The following is a 26,409-nucleotide window of genomic DNA, read 5'->3' on the forward strand; positions in this document are numbered from 1 at the left end:
TGGCAAGTCTCAATGAGATCACCGACTGTCAGGTGAATCAGGTGCCCACTGATTTCGTCTTGCAACTTTTCTATATCCATCTTTGTATGATTTCCATGCAGCAACGGTTAATACCTTAATCTTCTCTCAGCTTTGCCACGGACAGCATAACTACTCTTTTCCACTTCCATGACCTTTTTTGCATTTTCTTCACTCAGCCCCACATTGGGTGCCAATTTTGTTGCACATATGCTGAAAGTTCAGTAATTCCAATGTGGGGGCTGGGTGAAACCAGAAGTGTTTTTATACAAAATTTTCTGCAATGACATAAAGCATGACCTTCAGTCTGATAGACAGGACAGCAACTGCTATTCTGTTCATACATAATAATACACATCTACATTTATAATAATATTCTCGTATACAGGAATAACATTCTCATAGAAAATAATAAACATTTTGCACATGTGCTGATATGTTATTTAATCACACAGCAGCGATAGCAGCCTTTACTGATCACAGGGATGTAAATTAAATCTATTTTGCCCTGTTTATAGCCCTAAATAGTCTCCCTCTTACCTGCAATGACATAAAGCATGACCTTCAGTCTGATAGACAGGATAACAACTGCTATTCTGTTCCCATCAGAAACAAAGGTCTGTCTTTTTGGTTCCCTCTGCTATATTAGCAGTTTTCCATTAAAATGTGCTCTCCATCATTCAGGCTTTTAACTCTATGCTCCCATCTATTGGTGTTTTTATAGAAATGCCATGAGTTTTACTTTCTCTATGAACAGAACTATAATCCTGGACTGCTGGAGCTGGAAATGTGATACTTATTTGTTTTTATGGGGGGTACCTGATTTTGACATCCCTTACAACAGCAAACCTCTGTTTCTTTTAAAATAACAGCTGAATATTTTGTTCTTGCATCACTTGCGGTACTTGGCATACCCTCTGTATCATATACCCCTGAAGAATGTGTTTTTGGCCTCACTCTGGATGTTTTACAAACTCTCCTAGGGGCCTTTTCTTCCGCCAGCAGCATTTTTGGCAGAAAAAAAAACACCTGAGGCTTGTAATGTCTAATACTTTTTACAAGAGATTAGGCGTGTTTACAGACCTCCAGGACTTGGACAATAACTTCTTTAATTGTGCAGAATAATAATTTATTCTGGCAACTGAAATTAATTAATGCTCAAGTGCTAAACACACCTAGTGGTAACATGCATTTAGACACGTTTACGTACATTTACAAGTGTCAGTTGTTTTTTCTGCCTAAACTCTGCTGCTGGACTCACTAGCAGTGGTGTTTTTTGCTGCCTGTAAAAGAACCTGCCACTAAACACAAAGCCTATGTGTGTATGCAATGTCAAAGAAAAAGGCATATCATGAAATGAATGGGCCCGTGTGCAAGATAAAAAGTGGGCCCTAGGCATCAATAAAAAATAATTCGGCTGCTGCAGAAAAATGTGGGTGTGGCTTAAATTATGCAAAATATTATGGGACATAGCTTAAAGGGGTGTGTTTTTTTTGTCTGAGGTGACTTACATCATGCAGAATGCAGTAATGTTAAATAGGAAATATGTAGGTAGTATGTGCTGGATGGTGTCAATCGGGCAGTGGCCCCTGAACGTAGATTCGGGCAGGACACTGGACGAGGGGCAAGCCAACAGTTCCATTGCAAATTGGGCAAGCTCTGGCCAGAGGTCAAGTCTGCCCACCCAGTAGTCCAGGGGTTCATCACTCCTCAGAGCGTCCACATCGGCCGTTAACCCAATGTAGTCGGACACCTGTCGGTCTAGGCCAGTGATGGTGAACCTTGGCACCCCAGATGTTTTGGAACTACATTTCCCATGATCATCTACACTGCAGAGTGCAGGAGCATTGTGGGAAATGTAGTTCCAAAACATCTGGGGTGCCAAGGTTTGCCATCACTGGTCTAGGCGTTCCCTGATGCTGGATCCGGATGACACCTGTTGATGGGTCGGCTGAAAGAATGACCTCATATCAGAAGTCACCAACACATCTTCAAACCGGCCTCTTCTTGCAGGCACTGTTGGATTGGTAACCGCAACTCTCTCTCTGGGAGTGGGAATTCCTCCTCTGCCAGCGCACGCAAAAGCAGAATGCAGCATTTCTCAAAGCAAGATCTGTAAGAGCTCCATTCTGACAGCCCTCTGTGATGGTGGTAACATTTCCGCCATTTTGTGTTTGTACCGGGGGTCTAAGTACGTTGCCACCCAGTTACTGGTCCTTGACCTTTATGCTTTTTATACGGGGGTCCCTGTTAAAACACTGGAGCATGAAGGCCCCCATTTGCACTAAACTGGAAGCGGTGTGGTGGCCTGGCTCCTGCTCATCATCCAGGATAATGTCGTCCTCCTCATTCTCCTCTCCCCATCCACGCACAACAACAGGGATCCCAGAAAGGTTTAAAGCATGCTCTTCTTGCTCCTCCTCATCCGCCCCGGCACCATCCTCCTCTGACTCCTCTTCAGATTCCTGTTGTTGACTTGTCTCAGATAGAGTAGCCCCCCCTGGGAATTCATCCAGCATTGCGACTTCCTCATCTTCCTGCTCCTGCTCCACCATGGCTTGATCAATGACACGACGCAATGCACGCTCCATAAAGAAGGCATAAGGTACGATGTCACTGATGGCGCCATGGCTGCGACTGACCAGTTTGGTGATCTCATCAAATGGCCGCAGAAGTCTGCATTTGCCACGCAGGAGCAGCCACTGACGTGGAGAAAAAAAACCAAGCTCCCAGAACCTGTTCTGCCGCAGAGTTCTTACAGGTAGTCGTTAACTACACGTTTCTGCTGGAGCAGCCTATCAAGCATATAGAAGGTTGAGTTCCATCGCGTCGGGCAATCACAAATAAGACGTCCGGCAGATTGTGTCAACGCTGAATGTCAGCAAGGCGAGCCATGGTCGTGTAAGATCTTCTGAAATGGGCAGAGATTTTCCTTGCCTGCCGCAAGATGTCCTGGACCCCAGGGTATTTGACAAATAGCTGCACGACCAAGTTTAAGACGTGTGCCATGCATGGCACGTGTGTAATTTTGCCCTGTTTCAATGCACTAAGCAGATTGGCACCGTTGTCACACACCACTTTACCAACTGTCAAATTGAGCGGTGTTAGCCACTGATCTGCCTGTGAGCGCAAAGCTGAAAGGAGTGCAGGGCCAGTGTGGCTCTTGGCTTCCAGGCCACAACAGACGCAGCACAGCATGGCAACGTCTCACCTGGCACGTCAAATAGGTTCTGGGGATCTTGGGCGGCGCAGCGGAAGAGACGCTAGCAGCGGAAAAGGAGGAGTCAGCCGAGAAGGAGAAGGAAGAGTATGGATTAGGAGGAGGAGAAGAAGAGGCAGGCCTGCATGCAATCCGTGGTGGTAAAACCAAATCTACACGGGTGCCATGGATTACATGCTTGACGGCCGTCAGAAGGTTCACCCAGTGGGCAGTAAAAGTTATATACCTTCCCTGCCCGTGTTTGCTAGACCACGTGTCTGTGGTCAGATGTATCTTGGCACTGACACTGTGTGCCAGCGATACATTCACTTGCCGCTAAACATGGCCATATAGCTCTGGGATGCCCTTCTGTGAGAAATACTCCCTTCCTGGGACCTTCCATTGTGGTGTTCCAATGGCCACAAATTTTCGAAAGGCCTCCAGTTTATATGGCAGTAGTTGGCGGGCTATCAGTTCTGACAAGCCAGCTGTCAACCGTTGGGCAAGAGGGTTACCCGGCGTCATCATTTTTTTACGCTCGAACATTTGGTCCACGGAAGCCTGCCTTTTTGCAGAAAAACGTGAGGACGGCATGATGGAAGGTAGAGTGGAGGACAATTGTGAGGAGAGAGGAGAAGTAGAAAACGAGGCTGGACGGTGAGAGCCTGGAGTGTGGCTTTGTGGGTTCAGTTGCTCCCACTGGGCTCGGTGATGGCAGCTCATGTGCCTTCTTAAGGCGGTCGTCCCTAGGTGAGTGTTGGGCTTACCGCGACTTATGCGTTGACTGGAAAGGCTGCAGATGGCAACACTATTGTCAGCAGCGGACTTAAAAAAAGCCCACACTGTGGAGCCATGTGCCAGCGTCCTGGGAGCGCCAGATGTGACTGTACATGGTTGATGCCTCGCTCCTGATGCTTTAGCAGTCTGCTTTGTCCCTCCTGTGCAATCTAAGTTCCGCCTGCTTCTCCTCCCTATCTGCTGGTCCATATCTCCCTCTGAACTCCCCTCCTCTTCCTCTCTTGTAAGCACCCACGTGACATCACTAGACACGTCATCATCTACGTCACCTTCCCCACTGCTATAATTAGAGATCTCGGAGTAGGCAGCAACACCAGGGACCAACCTCCTCCTTGGGCTGATCTGGGTACTGTCGTCAGACTGCTGAGTGGCGGTTGTTGCTACCTCCTCTTCCTGATCCAATGCCAAGAGTGGCTGCGCATCGGCAATGTCTTGTGATGGATCGGAAAATAATTCCTGACTCAAGCGGAGGGTATATGGTGGTGGTGTTGGTGGTAGTGTCTTTGGGGGTGCACACAGCAGAGAATGAAGAGGGTGCAGAATCGAGAGGATGAGGAGGGTGCAGAAGAGTAAGGCTGAGTGAGCCACTCAACCAAGTCTGGTGCATCCTTTGACATGATCGCACATACCTTCTGCAATTTGCCACTTTGGCTCAAGCCTGTTGCTCCTGCCCTACCCCTACCACCCCTGTGGAAGGGCCTGCCTCTGCCTCTTCCTCTGCCTGTCATTTTTTAAATGACCCTGTGACAAAAGTCTCTAGAGAAGTGCTGTATGTATGTGGAAGAAGGTATATAACACCCTGCTTCAATCTGTCATTTTGGGGGGCCACTGGTCTATCACACCAGTTATAATACTTTTTTCTAATTGCGTTTGTCACTCTTTGTAGTATCGCTGCAGAACTGCTCAGCAGTCACAATGCTGCACAGTGGAAATGCACTATACTATGCTTTCTATATGGGCAAGTATTTTATACGTGTATTACACCCCTATATACTGCACACCAAATAGTACACCTATACCAGTCCTTAAAAGGACCTTTGTGGACCTAATAGTAGCTAGCTAGTGAATTGCAGACTGTCCCTGCTCCAAAAACCAAACTGTTCCTCCCTACACTGAGAAATGACAGCTGCAGAATCGGTCAGCAGCACTGCATGCAGTGCACTATAACATGCTTTCTATATTTGAAAGAAAGTATATTATACGTGTACCAGTGGCGTTGCTAGGCGGGTGCGTGCCGCACCTGGGTGACACCCACTAGAGGGGTGACACCCATGAGTCTCGCGCCATGGCTGTGTCCCTCAGCAGAGCGGAACGAAGCCACCTCCCCCTCCTTTCTGTTTACATCCACAGAGAAGGAGGAGCCCGAGCTGGAGGGATACACACTGCTGTGTGAATCTGCTGTTCTGAGGTATGCAAGGTGGGTGTCTGTACTACTGGGGGTGTCTATACTGGGGGGTGTGCACTGGAGGGGTCTGCACTGCTGGGGGGTGTCTGCACTGCTGTGGGGTGTCTGCACTGGGGGAGATGTCTGCACTGGGGGGTGTCTGTACTGCTGGGGATGTCTGTACTGGGGGGTCTGCACTGGGGAGGTGTCTGCACTGGGGAAGTGTCTGCACGGGGGGTGTCTGCACGGGGGGTGTCTGTACTGCTGGGGGTGTCTGTACTGGGGCGTCTGCACTTGGGTGTCTGTACTGAGGGGGTCTGCACTGGGGGGTGTCTGTACTGAGGGGGGTCTGCACTGAGGGGGGTCTGTAACTGAGGGGGGTCTGCACTGGGGGGTGTCTGTACTGTTGAGGGGTCTGCACTGAGGGTGGGTGTCTGTACCGAGGGGAGTCTGCACTGGGGGGTCTACACTGAGGGGGGTGTCTGTAATGCTGGGGGGGTCTGCACTGAGGTGGGGGTGTTTGTACTGCTGGGTGGGTCTGAACTGTGGTGGGGGTGTCTGTATTGATAGAGGGGGGTCTGCAGTGAGGTGGGGGTGTCTGTACCAATGGGGGGTCTGAACCGAGGTGGGGGTGTCTGTACTGATGGAGGGGTCTGAACTGAAGGGGTGTCTGTACTGAGGGGGGAGGTTTATACTGAGGAAGGGGGGTCTATATTGATAGAGGGTGGTCTGTACTGAGGCAGGGGGATCTATACTGCGGGAGGGGGGTCTATAGTTAGTGGAGGGGGATCTGTACTGAGAGATGGGTCTATAGTTGGTGGGGGGTGACACCATTTTTTTTTTTGTCATCGGGTTACACCAACCCTAGTGACGCCACTGACGTGTACAACCCTATATACTGTACACCTATAAAAGGACCTTTGTGGACCTAGTAGCTAGTGATTTGCAGACTGTCCCTGCTCCAAATACCAAACTGTCCCTCAGCCCCTACACTGATAAAAGACAGCTGCACGATCGGTCAGCAATCAGCTCAGCAGCACAGCAGTCAAGTATAACATGCTTTCTATATTTGAAAGAAAGTATATTATGCGTGCACAAACCTATATACTGTACACCTATATCAGTCCTTAAAAGGACCTTTGTGGACCTAGTAGCTAGTGATTTGCAGAGTGCCCCTGCTCCAAACACCAAACTGTCCCTCCCTACACTGATAAAAGACAGCTGCAGAATTGGTCAGCAAGCACTCAGCAGCACAGCAGTCAGCAGTGCACCATAATATACTTGAAAGAAAGTATATTATAGGTGTATTACAACCCTATATAATACTGTACACCTATACCAGTCCTTAAAAGGACTTTTGTGGACCTAATAGCAATAGCTAGTGATTAGACTGACTGTGCCTGCTCCACACAGCGTCCTTTCCCTACGCTGACATAAGACAGAATGTAAAATGGCTGCCAGATCAGGTCTATTTATAAGGTAGGGTTACAGTATGTCCAATTGTCCATGTGCTGAAATGTCTCAATTGGCTGTCCTGTACCCCATGATGGATGTGTCATGGGTCAAAGTTCTTCACAATGTAAACAAATATGGCCGCCGCGAACAGCGACAGAAGTCCGCCGGTTTTGCGAATCGCGAACGAGCAAAATTCGCTGTGAACTGACTGCCGGGCGAACCGCAAGGCCATCTCTAGATAAGAATTGTAGATGTTGAGTGGGAATGTTGGGTATTGATGTATCATAATGTTGTGATATATTATACATGTATAAAAAGAAAATCAGCCATTACTTAGTTTTATTGGTTTGTACTAAAATAAAGATCTACATACATGTATTTTAACAGTCTGTAGTATATTGCCCTTTAAGTCCCAATTGGGGGAAGTTCAATGTTGTTACTGATGTGGAGAATCAGGAAGACAATAGCGAATATTCATTTACAATTGTCACACAAATGGATGGGCTCGGAGAGCAGTGTTCTGTGCCCCAAGCTCACTTTTTTTGAAGCCAATTAGCACCTCAGGCTCTAATCACATGCTTCTAAAAAAAAAAAAACCCATTGGAATCCATGCATCCGGTGCCCTGCATGTAATTTAGGGGCCGGGCGCATGGATTAAGGGGGTGGAGTCCCTGTATGGGCAGGGCCGCTGCTGGTGGCAATTTCAGAGCATTTCTCAAAACTTTAGGCATTTATTATAGAGGTCTACAGATCTGTCTAAACTGAGGGACAACTGAGAAGGAAAGAAGGACAGCGTAATTTGGTTCCAAAAAAGGGCCAGACCCTCCAAATAAGGTATATTTGGGAGATGTACCCATGGTCTGTGAATATTAGTCTACCTCATGGGTCTTCAAACTACGGCCCTCCAGTTGTTCAGGAACTATGATTCCCATCATGCCTAGTCAAGACTGTGAATGGCAGAGTTTTACAATGCCTCATGGGTTGTGTAGTTTCGCAACAGCTGGAGGGCCGTAGTTTGAGGATCCCTGGTCTACCTGAAGGTAGCCTGCTTATAACCCATGATCTGTTAATACAAATCCTGTCTCCAAGATCAAAAAAATTTGATGTGACATAAACTAAATTCTATATACTGCTCCTTGGAGGGGGGGGGGGTGATTTTCAGGTGCACGCCTAATCTGTGCACACCAGTAATCTGTCAGCCTCTGACGAGCCTCCAATAATGGCTGATTACAGAGATAATAGACTGCAGATACAATGTCAATACAATTTGAATCTCCCAGTCGTCCATCCTCTGTCTTCGGTCCGGATTCCATTTTAGCAGTTGGGTTCTGTCTGTTTGTTTCATGTTATGGTTCATGTTTACAAAACACAACAGACTGTTGCCCTCCATTGCAGATTGCTGGAACGCTCAGCTGTGAGAAATTATTGTGGCATATAAACTAATTAGCACTAATTAAAGACGATTCCTCTGCTTGTCATGAGCCAGTGTGCTGGCAGAGCGAACGGCAGATATATTGTACAGCCGCTGACCTGATTTAAAACGTCTCGTCGGAGTGAAAGTGCCGCCTCAGCCATCAGCAGCCAAAGCTGCAACTCTGAGGATAATTCCAAACTGCTGAAGAAAATTCCAAGCAATTGAATAATTATGAAATCTGATGTTGATTCCCAGCCGCCAAGCACAATTCTGAACTTCAAATTTGATCTCACTCCATCAAGGATGATTCTGAACCATTATGGAGCATTCCGAGCCATCGAGGATGATGCCGAGACATTGGGGATAATTCCAGCTATAGAGAATGATTCTGAGCAACTAAAGAAAGGTTCCAAGCCGCAGAAGACAATTCTGAGACATTAAGAATGATTCTGAGCCACTAAGGATGATTCTGAGCAAACGAAGAACATTAGCACGCCACAGGGGATTTTTCTAAGATGCTGAGCATGATTCTGAGCCAAGGACACTTACAGAAATACCAGGAGATAAATTTGAGCTATTGAGTACAATTCCGAGTCACTGAGGGCAATTTTAAACCCCAAGGACGATTTTGAACTTACTAAGGATGATTCCTAAATGTAGGACAATATTGAACCACCAAGGACAATTTGAAGCCACTGAGAATGATTCCGAGACATCAAAAATTATTCTGAGCCACAGACAAATGTCCCAGCTACAGCAGAAAACTCTTGAGAGAAGAATGGTGTGCTTGGTAATCACGGGTTATATAATACAAAACAAAATTTTTCACACTGCATTGCAACATCTGGCACTCAATCGCCATGACATTGCAATACTATAATGCTTACCAAAAACCACTGCATCATATTGCAATACCATCTTCCTTCTCTAAAATTAATGAATTACATTGAAAATCGGGGGCAAATCAGGGGTGCGTGTAATACGCCGACAGCGTACCTCAGAGGGGGACGAACGCCGCTGGAATTCACCAAGCCGTTATCTCCTCTCCACTCGGCTCTCACTCGGATCTCACGTCATACACACATGCCACCGGCATTGGACCAGTGTTCTGCCTAGGACAGGAGCTGGTCCAATGCCGATGACAGAGGTGGGACTGTGTGTGTGTGTGTGTGACGGGAGAGCTGAGTGGAGTGGAGATGATGGCTTTGTGATTTCCTGATTCAGGCTGCAAATTATGAGAGATGGTGCGGCTGCAACCTAACTAAAATTAGTTTAAACAAATGGCATTAATCAGGCTGCATTGATGCATTGATCAGGCTGCAGTGAGAACATTACTTAGGCTGCAGTGAGAACATTACTTAGGCTGCATTGAGGACATTAATCGGGCTGCATTGAGGACATTAATCGGCTGCATTTAGGACATTAATCGGGCTGCATTGAGGACATTAATCAGGCTGCAGATGGACATTGATGGGCACTGACCCTTAATTTGCTTCAAAGTTGTTTATTTTAAAAATATATTTTTTTCCTGAAACTTCCCTCTTAAAATTAGGGTGCATGTTATACGCCTGTACGTGTTATACGCTGATAAATACAGTATTTTTATTATGAGCGAAAGTATATATGTTTAGAATATATTACTTTCATCTTCCTTCTCTACCACATTGTTAAAGGCAAACTTCTAAATACCTTAGAGACACATATATGTGATAAATGTTTTACCTGCCTGAGGATTTGCAGTTGTGTAACTCCTGTCATTTAGCACCCTTCTAGCATAGGTGGCTAGGCAAATTTATCTTTTGCTCCTTCTGTTTGTTTGATCTGGCCTGTACAGGGTCTCATAAGCTGGGAGTTTAATTGCTTCTCTTGCCTTTGGAAGAAGCTTCCAGAATTTAGGGCAGGAGAGTCAAATCAACCAGCTTGAATATTCATCGGGTTCTGGACAATCCTTAGAGGGGAAGTGTCCAGAAGGAGGCTGGGGTGTGGATAAATCGTCTGAGACACTGAAGAACAGAGATCCTTCTCCCAGGGGGAAAAAGCTTTTCCGCAAGGAGCGGAGGATATATCAGTACAAGCGGCTCCACACGTGGCAGTCACTCCCAGGTGAGTAGGCAATATGTCGTCTCAGACAGAGACATAAGAACGGGCAGCGGAGACACAGATCGGCTTCCAGGAGGTAATGGCGGCGATCGCAACTTGCCAGACTGCTCTGACCAACAAGATTGAGGCGGTGCAGCTGGATGTTGGGCTTATCCAACAGGACTTGAATAAACTCCGCTCGCGGGTAACGGAGGTGGAGCAGCGCGTGGGGCAGACAAAAGATACTGTTATGGAACACGTTATGTCTCTCCACACCCTCCAAACAAAGGTCCGGGCCCTTGAATACAAAGTGGACGATGCAGAGAACCGGACCGGAGGAATAACCTCCGGATTGTTGGCCTACCAGAGAGTGTGGAAGGAAAAAACCCCATGGTCTTTGTTGAAGAACTACAGAGAGCAGTCCTACCTACCGCACAATTCTTCCCATATTATACGGTGGAGCATGCCCACCGGATCCTCCCTGTCCGGAATCCACCTGGATCTAATCCTCGCACCCTGATCTTTAGGATGCTCAACTTTAGGGATTAGGATGAAACCCTCCGGGCAGCTCACAGGGCAGGTGAGGTGAAATAGCAGAATACTACCCTGATGTTCTTCCCCGATTAGTCCCTTGAAACTCAAAAATACATCCTTTGACCAGATCAAAGTGGGCCTTCCTGTGCGGAACATAAAATACAGTATCCTTTTTCCTGCCAAGGTGAGGGTTCAAATGGGAGAAACTGTTAAATTCTTCACTACACCCCGTGATGCCGCAGCCTGGCTGGATTCGCTGCCCCCCGCCCGTTAAACGTTGACGCCGTGTGCAGCCTGCTCGAGTTTCTCAATTCCCTGCTGACGTATTATGTTGTATATTCCTATCTATGAAAACTGGTGTTTGGATGCATTGCCCCAGTACGTGCGGGTCGGGTAGACACCTGACCACCTATGACCTAGCCTCTACCAGGCCAATTGGAGCGGCCTGGGTCTCTCCGCTACCCATACCTACGTTTTATTTGCTACACTGCGATTGGCAAGTTGGTCCTAGAACAACGACCTCAATGCTGGAATATCCCTACTTTGCCAACCTGAATGTTATGGGAACCGTACCCGCTGAGAGTTTAAACTGCTTGACCTGAGTGGCATACAGGGTGACGGGTCCCTACATAAATATACCTGACAGGTAATTAATGTTCCTGCTGAATTTATGCGAGTTGCTTGGATTCCCTGCTCCCGGGCGATGGGCGTGCGCACATTGAATTATGGTGTGCCCTGGCCCATTGCCATAGTCATTACAGTGGTCATGTCTGCAGGATATCAAAAAGGGGGGGAGGGGAGGCACGGCTTGTCCTGCATGCCGGGGAATGGACCCTTACATGGCTACACCAGCTTGTGAACTCTCAAAAAAAAGGGGGAACAAGGGGGACATTGGGACTTTATATGAAGTATGTGGTAGCAAGAGAGCAGAAGGTGAACTAATAGGAATTTTATTAATCGTTGGAGTTGGATTTACAAGAGATAAGTACAATGATAAACAAAGTAATAAACAATACATGATAATGGTAATAATGATAATAATAGTACAACATGATAATAACATGAATATCACAAAGTATCATAATAAAACTCCAAAGTTCACCGCAGCAGGATTGAATAAAAGCATATGTAGCATAATGCCTGCAGGACCAAGGTCTTTGTGCACCAATTAGGGTAATGTATAGTAACGTCAGAATCTGAATGTATTCAAAAGAAGCACGGCATATGATAGCTCTACGCACGTTTTGTGGCCTTTGTACCACTCATCAGGAGCAGAGCACGCGTTCAATCTATAATAAAGAGTAATATAATATTCAGAAGTAAGGTAAATGAAAAGTAAAAATAGTAATAAAAACGCATGAAAAAGGGTGGGGTAAACAAGTCACCCACACCTAATACATGCTTACTCACTTAGGTGAGTACACTGATGGTCTAGTAGGTGGGTGCCGCAAGCCATCCAATATACACCCCCAACCGGGAGCCGTGGTGGGTAACTCAATGGAGATAGCCACAAAAGGCCGCAGCACAGGCAGGCATAGAGTCACCACGAGGCACTTCTATAGAGAGAGTGAAAAATTAGAACCATTAGGAGATTTGCGAGATGTGGAGAGAGTGAAGGAATAAGAAAGATAATTAGGGGAGCTGAATGTTAAGAAGAAAAGGAAAATACAAAGGTGAGGACTCACCGAGCAAAAAGGTGAGAGGACCAAACATAGCTGTGAATATAGGGGTGGAATAATAAGTGAACCACCGTGAACATACACTAAGTGAAAGTAAAAAACCAAAGACGCCGGTAAATGGAAGTGCGATGGTGCCTATTAGGGATAGGAATGCAGTGAAGGAGTGAGAGATTAAATTAAAAGACTGCATGTGATCTGGTATATAAAAGGGGGACATTGGGAGTTGAGGTTTACACACTGCTGGCATTATGGGGGTAGTTTGGAGCCGCCAGACCAGAGATACATACTATCCGGCTGACGGAAGCCCTTCTCCCCCCATCCCGCCATGCAGCGTGACGGTGGTGGGACGACTTGTGGTGGTACTCATGGGGGCGGCTCTCCAGGGGGTGTGGTTACTCGAGGCTTTTTATACACCAGATCACATGCAGTCTTTTAATTTAATCTCTCACTCCTTCACTGCATTCCTATCCCTAATAAGCACCATCGCACTTCTATTTACCGGCGTCATTGGTTTTTTACTTTCACCTAGTGTATGTTCACGGTGGTTCACTTATTATTCCACCCCTATTGGTGGAATTACTATTTTTATTTTTCAGTTACCTTACTTCTGAATATTATATTACTCTTTATTATAGATTGAACGCGTGCTCTGCTCCTGATGAGTGGTACAAAGGCCACAAAACGTGCGTAGAGCTATCATATGCCGTGCTTCTTTTGAATACATTCAGATTCTGACGTTACTATACATTACCCTAATTGGTGCACAAAGACCTTGGTCCTGCAGGCATTATGCTACATATGCTTTTATTCAATCCTGCTGCGGTGAACTTTGGAGTTTTATTATGATACTTTGTGATATTCATGTTATTATCATGTTGTACTATTATTATCATTATTACCATTATCATGTATTGTTAAGTACAATGATAAACAAAGTAATAATCTCTTGTAAATCCAACTGCAACGATTAATAAAATTCCTATTAGTTCACCTTCTGCTCTCTTGCTACCACATACTTCATATAAAGTCCCAATGTCCCCCTTGTTCCCCTTGTTCCCCCTTTTTTTTTGAATATAATAGGGATGGAAACGCATGACCTTACCAGGCCATGGTTTCATTTAAAGTCCCGTGGGATGGAAACACATGACTTTACCAGGCCATAGCTTCGTTAAAAGTCCCAATTAATGTCCATTATGCACAGCTTGTGAACTCTTTCTTGCTGATCTCATGCATCGCCGCCTGTTCCAGGGAGCTGGGAGTACCCATGTGGCTTGAGTCACAGGCTGCGGAACACAATGATGGAATCTTCTTGGCATGTGCCTGACTGAACCGCTTTGCCTGATCTGGAGGTAGTGGTGTTGAGCTACACTTGCAGCGGGTTGCACCTCTCTGATCTACGTTTGACTGTTACACGGTTGTATACATTTTTTTTTGTCCTTGAAACCAAGCTATGCACCCCTGGGGTTACCTAGGAGTATAATTACACATTCTTTACCAGCATCTCTGCTGATATGTTTAACAGCACCTCTCGCTCTGAGTGAGCGCCCTCTATAATTTAATGTTTATGTTGGGGCTTTGGGATATTAATCGCTCCCAGGTTCTTGGGGGGGGGGGGGGGTGTTGTCTGCCGTTGCAGACATTTGGGAACTTTTATGTTCAAGTTATAAGTTTGGAGTTGCTTTCTCAGAAGTGGAGTACTGGCACCTTATTTGTGCACTGTATGCAAAGGACTGTGATACAAGTTCTATGGTTGCAGTATCTGGAAAATGTGTGTAGATCGATTTTCTTTGCCTTTGGGGATCGGTTGGGGGGGCGGGGGGACCTGGGGGCCACGGTCAATCTTTTATACCCACCATTCCATGGCTAATTTATCCATTATATCGTGGAACGTCCGTGGTTTAAATTCAGCCATCAAGAGGTCCCTGGTGTTTAAATACCTTCAGAAATATAACCCTCACATCTGTGTCCTCCAAGAGACTCACTTGATAGGCACACGGATACTTGGTCTCCGGAGGGCATGGGTGTGAATTCATCATCACTCCACCTATTCCAACTATGCCAGGGATGTAAGTATTCTGGTCCGTAGGTCCCTCCCTATGCAGATACTGGATGTCCGGACAGACCCGGGGGGCAGGTTTGTATTTATACATATCACTCTATATAATAGAAAGTTGGTCCTGGTGGGACTATACCTTATCCCCCCCCCCCCCCTGCCAACATACAAGTTCTGTATGACATTATGCATATTGTGATGGAATATAACACACAGGAAGTTTTTTTGTTAGGTGATTATAATATGGTACCATCGTAGGATCTGGACAGACTGCATGCTACAACCCGCTCTTTGTCAGATTTGCAGAATTGGGCAGACACGTTCACTCTCACTGACGTTTGGAGACACTTTCATCCGTCTGATAGAGAGTACACGTGCCCCTTTTCCACCTATAGGGCCCTCTCCTGCATAGACCTGGCTTATGCCTCCTCTGGGGCTTTGAGCTGAACGAGAGAGGCAAGGCACTTACCCCGAGGCATATCAGATCATGCCCCTGTACATATTACGATCTCCCTGGCCAGATCCCCAGGTCTGAAATTGTGGCGTCTGTCCAGGTTCTGGGCGATAGATGATAGAATTTAAGAAACAATGATGGAAGCCATATGTAATTTTTGGACGTTGAATGGGGAATCACTATATTATGGGACACCTTCAAGTCATGGACAAGGGGGAATATATTTCCAGCATCTCTTCCCTGTAGAGAGAGGCCTCCCGGTCCTTAGAGACTTTGGAGAGGGAGGCTGCTAGGTGTGAGGAAAGTTATGTCCAATCCCCCAGTGACACTAATCATAGGATGTGGCAGAGGGCCCTTCAGGACCTATCCTTGCATAATATTGAACAGACCAAAAAGTCCATGCTTTACTCTAAGCAGCGGATTTTTGAGCATGGCAAAAAAAATGGAAGACTGGTGGCATGGCTGGCAAGGGACCAGGCAGCCTCCACCCATATAGCTAGTGTCAAAGATGCGCAGGGCCGGATCCTGTCTTCCCCTGAAGACATTAATGCTAGGTTCCTGGAGTTCTTTCGGGAACTGTATACATCTAGGGCTAGTTTTTCTTCCACTGAGCTGTGGGACTACTTAGACAGTTTCCCCTTCCCTACACTCTCAGATGAGCATAAACTGGCGCTGGAGGGGGATATTTCTCTTGAGGTCCAGACTGCAATTGGGGGTTCTACAGAACAGTAAGACCACGGGGGGCAGACGACCTGCCTACGGAATTCTACTCCCAACATGCAGACCTCCTTGCCCCTAGACTAAAAACCCTCTTCACTGGCCTTGCCGAGACAGAGGTCCTGCCCGAATCCATGGAGGAAGCTGTAATTGTTCTGATCCCCAAGCCCGGTAAGGATCCCCAAGAATGTGGGTCATATAGACCCATCTCACTGCTCAATGTGCATACAAAAATTCTGGCAAAAATACTGGCCACCCGCTTATCCTCAGTAATATCCACATTGATCCACATTGACCAGACCAGATTTATGCCGTGCAAGGGCACGGAAATAAACATCAAGCGCCTCTTTCTAAATTTGTCCCTAAATCATAATAATACTGGTTCCCGGGTAATTGCCTCCCTCGATGGCGAAAAGGCATTTGATTCCGTAGAATGGAAGTATCTATGTGGAGTTTTAAGGTGTTTTGGCTTTTGCCCTAAGTTTCTACGCTGGATACAATTGCTATACAAAGCACCAAGGGCTAGGGTACGCACCAATGACTGGCTATCCTCTTTTCACTACACAGAGGCACTCGTCAGGGATGTCCTCTGTCCCCCAGTCTCTTTGCCTTGGCGCTGGAACCACTGGCGATTTTGGTCAGGGAGTCTCGGGAGGTCCAGGGGATGAAACTTGGCAACTTGGAGGAAAAGATATCCCTATATGCTGATGATACCCTGCTTTAATTGAATAATGCTGGCCCGTCCCTGTCGGCTGCCTTAGAGCTGTTTAATAGGTTCGGAACACGAAATCGGTGCTCTTCCCGCTAGATGACCGGGCCCGGGCCACACCTGGTCCTACACCACTGTTGTGGGTGACAGGATTTAAGTATCTTGGGATCAGGGTGGCTAGGGACACTGGTCAATATTACACCTTGAATATAATCCCACAGCTCCGACTCCTCAAAGGAAAATGCCGGTCCTGGTCTGGACTCCCGCTAAATTTGCTAATAAGTATCCTTAAAATGATTATATTGCCCAAACTCAACTATCTCTTCCGGAACAGTCCGATCTGGATACCAACAGCCTTCTTCAGGGAGTTAGACAAATGCATCACCTCCTTTCTATGGAATGGAACAGTTCCAAGACTGTCGAAGTCTACACTACACATGCCAACTCAATTTGGGGGGCTGGCCCTCCCAAATTTCCAGATCTATTATTGGGCAGCGATGTTAGTCACAACGTACTGGTGGTTCGGGGCAAAACGCACAAATGCGGCGGTTTGCGTAGAAGCAACTAGACTGGGCTCCCTGCAGGATTTACAAAGTTTAGTGTATTGGGGAATGGGGGCATATGAAGATCTTCCTGCACCAACTAAGGCGACGATTCGAGTGTGGATTAGGGCTAGGTGTAGATTCTCCCAGACGGAGCGCTGGTCCCGGTCCAGCCTCTCTGGGGTAACCCTAATTTGCCCCATGTTAGGTCGATACCGGACCCTCAATTGTGGGCGAGATTCGGTATCAAGACACTAAGAGACATTATGCCTGCGGGTGTTTTGCTGACATTCCACTAATTAACTAGAAGCTATGCCTTACCAGGTTGGATGTACTTTCGGTATATTCAACTTCGACATGCAGCCAGGGCCCAATTCCCTACCCCATCAACGTTACAATTGGATCCAGTAGAGGACCTCTTGTCCTTTGATGACCTAAGGAAGCCTCTCTCTACACTATATGGCACTCTGCTACCCAAAGACTCCCAAAATATGGACAGGCTATGGGAAAAATGGAAAGCTGACATACCGGCACTGGAGAGGGAGGAATGGGAGGACTGCCTGGAACAGGGACCCAAGTTGGTAATTTCTGCAGGTGATAAACTCGTACAAACTAAGTTCCTCCATAGAGTATACTTCACCCCAGTGCGTATGTGTAGAATATATCCAGATAGAGACCCTTATTGCCCTCGCTGTCAGACGCAATTGGGCACCTATCTCCATATGTTCTGGGAGTATCCCATGCTCTCCATATATTGGACAGGTATTTTTGAACAACTGAATGTCCGTCTTGAACTGTCGGTCCCTATGACACCTAAACTAGCTTTACTGAGTGTTCACGAGAACAAACAAAGGCCACATCATAGTAAATTATTGATTTAATTTCTTCTCTTCTACGCCAAAAAAGAAATTTTATGCCACTGGACCTCATCTAACCCCGTGGCTGTAGCCACCTGGGAGGCTAAAGTTAATGCTGCTTTCCCCCTCTACAAATTGACATATACTAGTCGTGGATGCCCTTGGAAATTTGACAAGGTGTGGTCACTATGGACAGCGCCATAAACAGTGACTGGTCTGGGCCGTGGCCCCTCCCCCCTCCTGTCTTCCTTTTTTCCACACCTTATGCTCCCCATCCCCTTCTGCCCCCAGCCCCCTCCCCTCCCTCCCCTCCCTCCTGCCCCTATCCTCCCCTCACATGTGGAATCTTACAACTGGTTAATAGCTTTGATGTTGAGTAGTGTACCCTCTTCTATACCGACCCGACTAGCACACTGAATAATGGATGTTAACCTTGAAATATGTGACATGCCTGTACTGACAACATGTTCTGATTGTAATTTTAATGCTGAAGTCACTCTTGCATTATTGTACTGTATATTTTCCTCCAATAAAGCACTCCTGATTGTAAAAAAATAAAAAAATTTTGGTCAAATTAAATGAGAACAACCTAATTTCTATGAATTTCAATGAATTTGCTCCCAGTTTGGAAAAATCATAACTAGTCTTATGCACAATATATTTTATATATATATATATATATATATATATATATATATATATAGCTGAGCTACCCCATAGACAAATATTAAAGTGCTCAAGTCGATGTGTTACACAAAATAAGTAAAACAATAAATGGGTTAGTCCAAACATCTGGCCATCCAACACCACTATGACATGCCAGAAACCAGAATCGTGTGTAGTTATAATATAAAGTCAATTGAAAGAAATCTCTCTGTGCCAGTGATGATTCCCTGCATATGATTATGCTGTATGGTGATTCACGCAAATCAAAATGTGATTGTTCCATCAACCATCCAAAAGTCACACTCACCAAATATTATATTATGAGCCTGATCAATCAGTCTTTTAAGTAACTCCTGTGACACCTGACCGATACAATGATATTCCTTTGTATTCTCTGTTGGTCTCACCAAACTCCCCTCTCATATAATCAAATGACTAGCCATCATTGCGCAACATCACAAATGTATTCAATTATAAAAAAACACTATAGATTCCACTCACATTTAAAAGTGTGGTTGGCAAAGCCAACAGAGAATATGGAGGAATATGGTTGTACCAGTCGGGTGCCACAGGAGTAACCTAAAAGACCCATGTATTGATCAGGCTCATAATATACCATTACTCAAAAATGTATAAAAGGACACCCAGGCAGACCGATAAATAGTTGAGGCACAGGGTGGTTCAACGTCAGAACCGTAGCCCTATGCTGGGACCCCCTACTAAATTAACAGGTGTGGTTCCTCAAGATCATGCATAAACTGAAAAAATGGGGATTGAAGATCACCAAGAAACCTTATTAAGAAATACTCTGGACTTAAAAAACAACTTTAATTAAAATGATAAAATGATTTGATACAAAAAAACGACCACTAGTGCAAAAATTAAAAAATGACAACGTTGTCAAACAACTCAGATATCTGCCAGCAGCACACCTCCTACACCACAACACACAGTCCACACTGAAATAAGTCTATGGGGATACATGAGCTCTTCCACAGACAGTGGGATAAAAAAGATGAGATTATTCCAATGGTAAATCACTATCCACAGAGACCAAGCCTGGAATTTCTCCAATCAAAGGGTATAACAATCCACATAGAATGCAGCTGAAGCTGAGTGTTCAATAGAACTGCAATGAAGATATTGCAGGCTGTATGGGGAGATAAGGGCAGAATGGAAATGGGAGTAGCTGGTTATACCAGTCACGAACCAGTCAAAATATACCGCTATTTGGTGAGTGTAAATTTTGGAAGGTGGTGGAACAATCACATTTTGATTTGGGTGAATCACTATACAGCATAATCATATGCAGGGAATCATCACTGGCACAGAGAGATTTCTTTCAATTGACTTTATATTATGATTATACATGATCCTGGTTTCTGGCACATGTCACAGTGGTGTTGGATGGCCAAATGTTTGGACAATTTACTAACCCATTTATTGTTTTATTTATTTTATGTAACACATTGATTTGAGCACTTTAATATTTGTCTATGGGGTATAGTATCTCAAAAAAGTGAATACACCCTCACATTTTTGTAAATATTTTATTATATCTTTTCATGTGACAACACTGAAGAAATTACACTTTGCTACAATGTAAAGTAGTGAGTGTACAGCTTGTAAAACACTGTAAATTTGCTGTCCCCTCAAAATAACTCACACAGCCATTCATTTCTGGCAACAAAAGTGAGTATATCCTTAAGTGAAAATGTCCAAATTGGGCCAAAAGTGTCAATATTTGGTGTGGCTACCATTATTTTCCAGTACTGTCTTAACCCTCTTGGGCATGGAGTTCGCCAGAGCTTCACAGGTTGCCACTGGAGTCCTCTTCCATGATGACATCAGGGAGCTGGTGCATGTTAGAGACCTTGTGCTCCTCCACCTTCTGTTTGAGGATGCTTCACAGATGCTCAATAGGGTTTAGGTTTGGAGACATGCTTGGCCAGTCCATCACCTTTACCCTCAGCTTCTTTAGCAAGGCAGTGGTCGTCTTGGAGGTGTGATTGGGGTCATTACCATGTTGGGTAACTGTGGAGAGAGATGAGAGCTGGCAATTAGCCGACAGCTGAGCAGCCAGCCCAGAGAAGGAAGGGCTAAGCCAGCCCTGACAACAGTACATGTTGGCATTCATGGTTCCCTTAATGAACTGTAGCTCCCCAGTGTCGGCAGCACTCATGCAGCCCCAGACCATGACACTCCCACCACCATGCTTGACTGTAGGCAAGACACACTTGTCTTTGTACTCCTCACCTGGTTGCTGCCACACACACTTGACACCATCTGAACTAATTAAGTTTGTCTTGGTCTCATCGACCACAGGACATGGTTCCAGTAATCCATGTCCTTAGTCTGCTTGTCTTCAGCAAACTGCAGGCTTTCTTGTGCATCCTCTTTAGAAGAGGCTTCCTTCTGGGATGACAACCATGCAGACCAATTTAATTCAGTGTGCAGCATATGGTCTGAGCACTGACAGGCTGACCCCATACCCCTTTAATCTCTGCAACAATGCTGGCAGCACTCATACGTCTATTTCCCAAAGACAACCTCTGGATATAACGCTGAGCACGTGCACTCAACTTCTTTGGTTGACCATGGCGAGGCCTGTTATGAGTGGAACCTGTCCTGTTAAGCTGCTGTATGGTCTTGGCCACCATGCTGCAGCTCAGTTTCAGGGTCTTGGCAATCTACTTATAACTAAGGCCATCTTTTTGTAGAGCGACAATTCTTTTTTTTAGATCCTCAGAGAGTTCTTAGCCATGAGGTACCATGTTGAACTTCCACTGACCAGTAGGAGAGAGTGAGAGTGATAACACCAAATTTAACACACCTGTTTCCCATTCACACCTGAGACCTTGTAATACTAATGGGTCACATGACACCAGGGAGAGAAAATGGCTATTTGGACCCAATTAGGAAATTTTCACTTAGGGGTGTACTCACTTTTGTTGCCAGTGGTTTAGAAATTAATGGCTGTGTTGAGTTATTTTGAGGGGACAGCAAATTTACAGTGTTATACAAGCTGTACACTCACTACTTTACATTGTAGGAAAGTGCAATTTCTTCAGTGCTGCCATATAAAAAGATATAATAAAATATTTACAAACATGTGAGGGGTGTACCCGCTTTTGTTAGTTACTGTATATATATATTTTGGTTTACAATTTCACTCCAATTAAGGAAAGTTAACTTCACTGCAGCAAACCACACATAAGGGTCGGTTCACACAGGGGCGACCCGTCAGGCGACTTAGCCGCCTGACAAGTCGTGTCCCGCTCTATGCAATGGAACCGTTCTAATCGGAGCGAATCAAGTCGCTCTGACTTAGAAAAAGGTTCCTGTACGACTTTTGGGGCGACTTGCATTGACTTCTATACAGAAGTCATTTCACAAGCCGCCGCTAAAGTCGGATCCCGGTCGCCTGAGGCAGTCGCGCTGCAAGTCGTGCTGCCTCAGTGTGAACGGGCTCTAAGGGTTTTCTTTATTCATTGTTTATATAGTTTGTTTTGCACTGGTGACACACGTTACACAGTCTTATGCACATGCAATAATACATAACTTCCACTCACACCAAAATCTTTCTATGAAAAGCAAGACACTGACATGGTACTTGAGCAAAAAGTTGTTCAAAATTAGTTGGGTCCATAAAGGCATCTTTGAATGGTCGGACATTTGATTTTTATACTTACTCCTCCAAAGGTTTAAATTAAATTCTACAGGTGTAAGGCCAGCATTGGTATGTACACTACAATACTGGCTATACAGTGTCAGTAGTGGCTCATTTACACCAGAATCCTGTGAGGCACAGGGCATGTGTTTTTGTGCATTGAGGCATGTTTCAGAGTGCTGCATTAGGCTATCTACAGGTGATACTCGAAAAATTTGAACATCGTGCAAAAGTTCATTTATTTCAATGTAACTTAAAAGGTGAAACTAATATATGAGAAAGACTCATTACATGCAAAGCAAGATAGTTCAAGTCGTGATTTGTCATAATTGTGATTATTATGGCTTACAGATCATGGAAATTCCAAATCCACAATCTCAGAAAATTTGAATATTGTGAAAAGGTACAATATTCTAGGCTCAAAGTGTCCCACTCTAATCAGTAAGTTAAGCCATATCACCTGCAATGGATTCCAGAGCCTTTAAATGGTCTCTCAGTCTGGTTCAGTAGGAATCGCAATCATGGGAAAGACTGCTGACCTGATAGTTGTGCAGAAAACCATCATTGAGGAAAGCCTCAAAAGGTAATTGCAAAAGAAGTTGGATGTTCCCAAAGTGCTGTATCAAAGCACATTAATAGAAAGTTATGTGGAAGGGAGAAGTGTTGAAGAAAAGGGTGCACAAGCAGCAGGGATGACCATAGCCTGGAGAGGATTGTCAGGAAAAGGCCATTCAAAAGTGTTGGGGACTTTCACAAGGAATGGACTGAGGCTGGAGTCAGTGCATCAAGAGCCACCACACACAGACAGATCCTGGACATGGGCTTCAAATGTCGTATTCCTCTTGTCAAGCCACTCCTGAACAACAAACAACATCAGAAGCATCTTACCTGGGCTAAAGAAAAACAGACCTGGTCTGTTGCTCAGTGGTTCAAAGGCCTCTTTTCTGATGAGCGCAAATTTTGCATCTCATTTGGAAACCAAGGACCCAGAGTATGGAGGAAGAATGGAGAGGCACACAGTGCAAGATGCTTGAAGTCCAGCGTGAAGTTTCCACAGTCTGTGTTGATTTAGGGAGCCATGTCATCTGCTGGTGTTGGTCCGCTGTGCTTCATTAAGCCCAGGGTCAATGCAGCCGTCTACCAGGAGATTTCGGAGAACTTCATGCTTTCTTCCGCAGATGAGCTCTATGGGAATGCTGACTTCATTTTCCAGCAGGACTTGGCACCTGCCCACACTGCCGAAAGCACCAAAACCTGGTTCAATGACCGTGGTATTACTGTGCTTGATTGGCCAGCAAACTCGCCTGACCTGAACCCCATAGAGAGTCTATGGGGCATTGTCAAGAGAAAGATGAGACATGAAACCGAACAATGCAGAAGAGCTGAAGGCTATTGAAGCATCCTGGTCTTCCATAACACCTCAGCAGTGCCACAAGCTGATAGCTTCCATGCCATGGCGCATTGAGGCAGTAATTGTTGCAAAAGGGCCCCAAACCAAGTACTGAGTACATATGCATGCTTATACTTTTCAGAGGTCCGATATTGTTCTATGTACAATCCTTGTTTTATTGAATGCATGTAATATTCTAATTTTCTGAGATTGTGGATTTGGAGTTTTCATGAGCTATAAACCATAATCATCACAATTATGACAAATCACGGCTTGAACTATCTTGCTTTGCATGTAACTAGTCTATCTCGTATATTAGTTTCACCTTTTAAGTTGCATTAGTGAAATAAATTAACTTTTGCACAATATTCAAATTTTTCCAGTATCATCTGTATTCTAAAGGAATAGGCTGTGATGCACCTAAAAAAAAGAATAGGTCATGCTGCATTTTTTTGCAATGCAGTGCACCAAAATCCTTGCAACCTGTTACACAATGAGAGGGATCCCCATCAGACCACAGGGGGCTGTTGTGGAAGCCTGGGAGACTTACCTCCAAAATTTACTATTTACCAGTTCACAATCACTGGAATACAACTAAGTAAACATTGGATTAAGTTTATTATTTATTGGAGAAAAGTTTTCAAAGCAGCAATCATGTCGCAATCAGGTATTGAATTTTTTTATATGAAGATCACTCATACCAGATGTGGACAAAAAGCGAGGCGGGCAGGAGACTCTGACCATATCTGTTCAGCAGTGTGATGTGACGGTATCCTGAAATGAAAATTTTCACCTTCAGTCTCATCATTAAGTTAAGAATGACAAATCCTGCAAAAAAGGATATGTAATGACAGAGTCCTGAGAGATATTACAGTATTTAGGAGTTAGGCTACTTTCACACTGAGGAGCTGGCGGTAAAGCGGTGCCATATTTAGCGTCATTTTAGCTGAGCTTTTCGGCCGCTAGCGGGGCAGTTTTAACCCCTGCTAGTAGCCGAAAAAGGGTTAAAACCGCCCGCAAATCGCTGTTGCAGCGGCGCTTTGCAGGCGGGTTTGGAGCGCTGCCCCGTTGTTTTCAATGGGAAGGAGCGCTTTAGGAGCGGTAAATACATCGCTCCTACAGCTCTCCAAAAATGCGGCTTGCAGGACATTTTTCAGCGTCCTGCAAGCGCACTGCTCCAGTGTGAAAGCCCTCGGGCTTTCACACTGGAGAGACAGCAGCGGCTGTTTGATGGCGCTTTGCAGGCACTATTTTTAGCACTCTAGCGCCTGCAAAGCGCCTCAGTGTGAAAGGGGCCTTAGGAAAACTTTTCAGAGTTATTGTTAATTACTGTGGACATTTCTCCATATTCAGACCAGCAGACCAATGCAATTCCAAAATCAGATCATATTTCTGTTTATCAGATTAGTTTGAAATCAGTATAAACAGCCATCTCTGGATATTCAAGTCATTAGATGGATTTAATCCTCAATGCTCTTACTCATTACTGCTGAATGTGAAATAAGCTTGCTGTGTGCACAGGAATAATAAGTATGATGTGTATTAGTTGAGTGTTACCTTTACTAATGCAGGTCAGAGGCAGAGTGTACTGGCCCAAAAATTCATTCCCAATGCGTTCCTCCACGCAGAATCGAATCATCGCCAACTCCGGAACATTGATATGGAAGGTGAAAACCGTGTTCCACTGAGGGTTAAAGGCTTCAGAGGCATAAATAGCATATCAGTGCACATACAGTATATTACCAATATTATTAAACATTAATATAGCTCTGACATATTCTGTAGTGCTGTACAGAGAACACTGAGCCAGTTGTATCAGTATTTACACGGGAAGAGCTTACAGTCAAAACAGTCATACATTGTTTTTATTATAATTTTATATAGCTCTGCCATATACACTAATGCTGCGTAGACACAAGATGTGAGTTTTCAACTGAATAATCTTGGATGTTTTTTTCCGACGGAATTCCGCTCAAGCTTGGCTTACATACACACGGTCACACAAAAGTTCTCTGAACTTTTGACTGTCAAGAAGGCGGTGACGTACAACACTACGATGAGCCGAGAAAATTAAGTTTAATGCTTCCGAGCATGCATCAAATTGTTTCCGAGCGTGCGTAGGTATTTTGCACGTCAGAATTGCTACAGACGATTGGAATTTCTGATCAGAACTTTTTCCGTCGTAAAAATAGAGAAACTGCTCTCAGTCTTTTGCTGGCGGAAATTCCGCCAGCCAAAGTCCGATGGAGCATACACACGGTCGGAATTTCCGACCAAAAGCTCTCATCACACTTTTTCTGGCAGGATTTCCGATCATGTGTACGGGGCTTAAGCCATTCATACCAGTCTCTCCACCAGGAGAGCTTACACTCTGTTGTCCCCCTGCAGTCATATAATTATACAATTGTATAGCTCTGAAATGTTGTAGAGAACTGTATAGAGAGCCAGTTACCTTTGTCTCTGCACAGTAATCTCTAAAGCCTAGTACACACAATGAGATAACTAACGAATGATGTCAGTTTTTTTTTTTTTGCATGCTAGTCTCCATATCGCAAGAGAATAGGCTACTAAAGTACGAAGATTCTCATACTGCAGAAAAAAAATTGGAAGTGATGTAATGTATTTGTATTGTATTTTCAGACAAAAACGGTGTAATTAAACGAACATTGTAAGATCTGGTATTGTAGGAGAAAAATTTTCATGTTTGTCCCTTCTGAGGATTTCGGACAAAAGTTGTGTACTAACCTTTAGATTATCATACGATCGCGCTGAATTTTTCGTTGGTTTGCTC

General features: G+C 45.0%; 1 protein-coding gene across 1 annotated transcript in view; it reads right to left on the bottom strand.

The window, feature by feature from the left end:
- Positions 1–24,253: 24,253 nt before the first annotated feature.
- PLCZ1 (phospholipase C zeta 1) overlaps positions 24,254–26,409 on the bottom strand; it is a 73,404-nt gene continuing 71,248 nt past the window's right edge. Inside the window, exons 13-14 of the mRNA XM_077468641.1 lie at positions 25,176–25,316; positions 24,254–24,392 (exon numbers count right to left, since the gene is read on the bottom strand). Of these exons, the coding sequence (XP_077324767.1) occupies positions 24,310–24,392; positions 25,176–25,316 (224 nt within the window). The 3' untranslated portion in view covers positions 24,254–24,309. The remainder of the gene's footprint in view (positions 24,393–25,175; positions 25,317–26,409) is intronic.

Source organism: Lithobates pipiens, unplaced genomic scaffold (genome assembly GCF_037356315.1).
Source record: "Lithobates pipiens isolate NorthernLeopardFrog02 unplaced genomic scaffold, aLitPip1_a1.2 Scaffold_8, whole genome shotgun sequence".
In the NCBI taxonomy this organism is placed as follows: domain Eukaryota; kingdom Metazoa; phylum Chordata; class Amphibia; order Anura; family Ranidae; genus Lithobates; species Lithobates pipiens.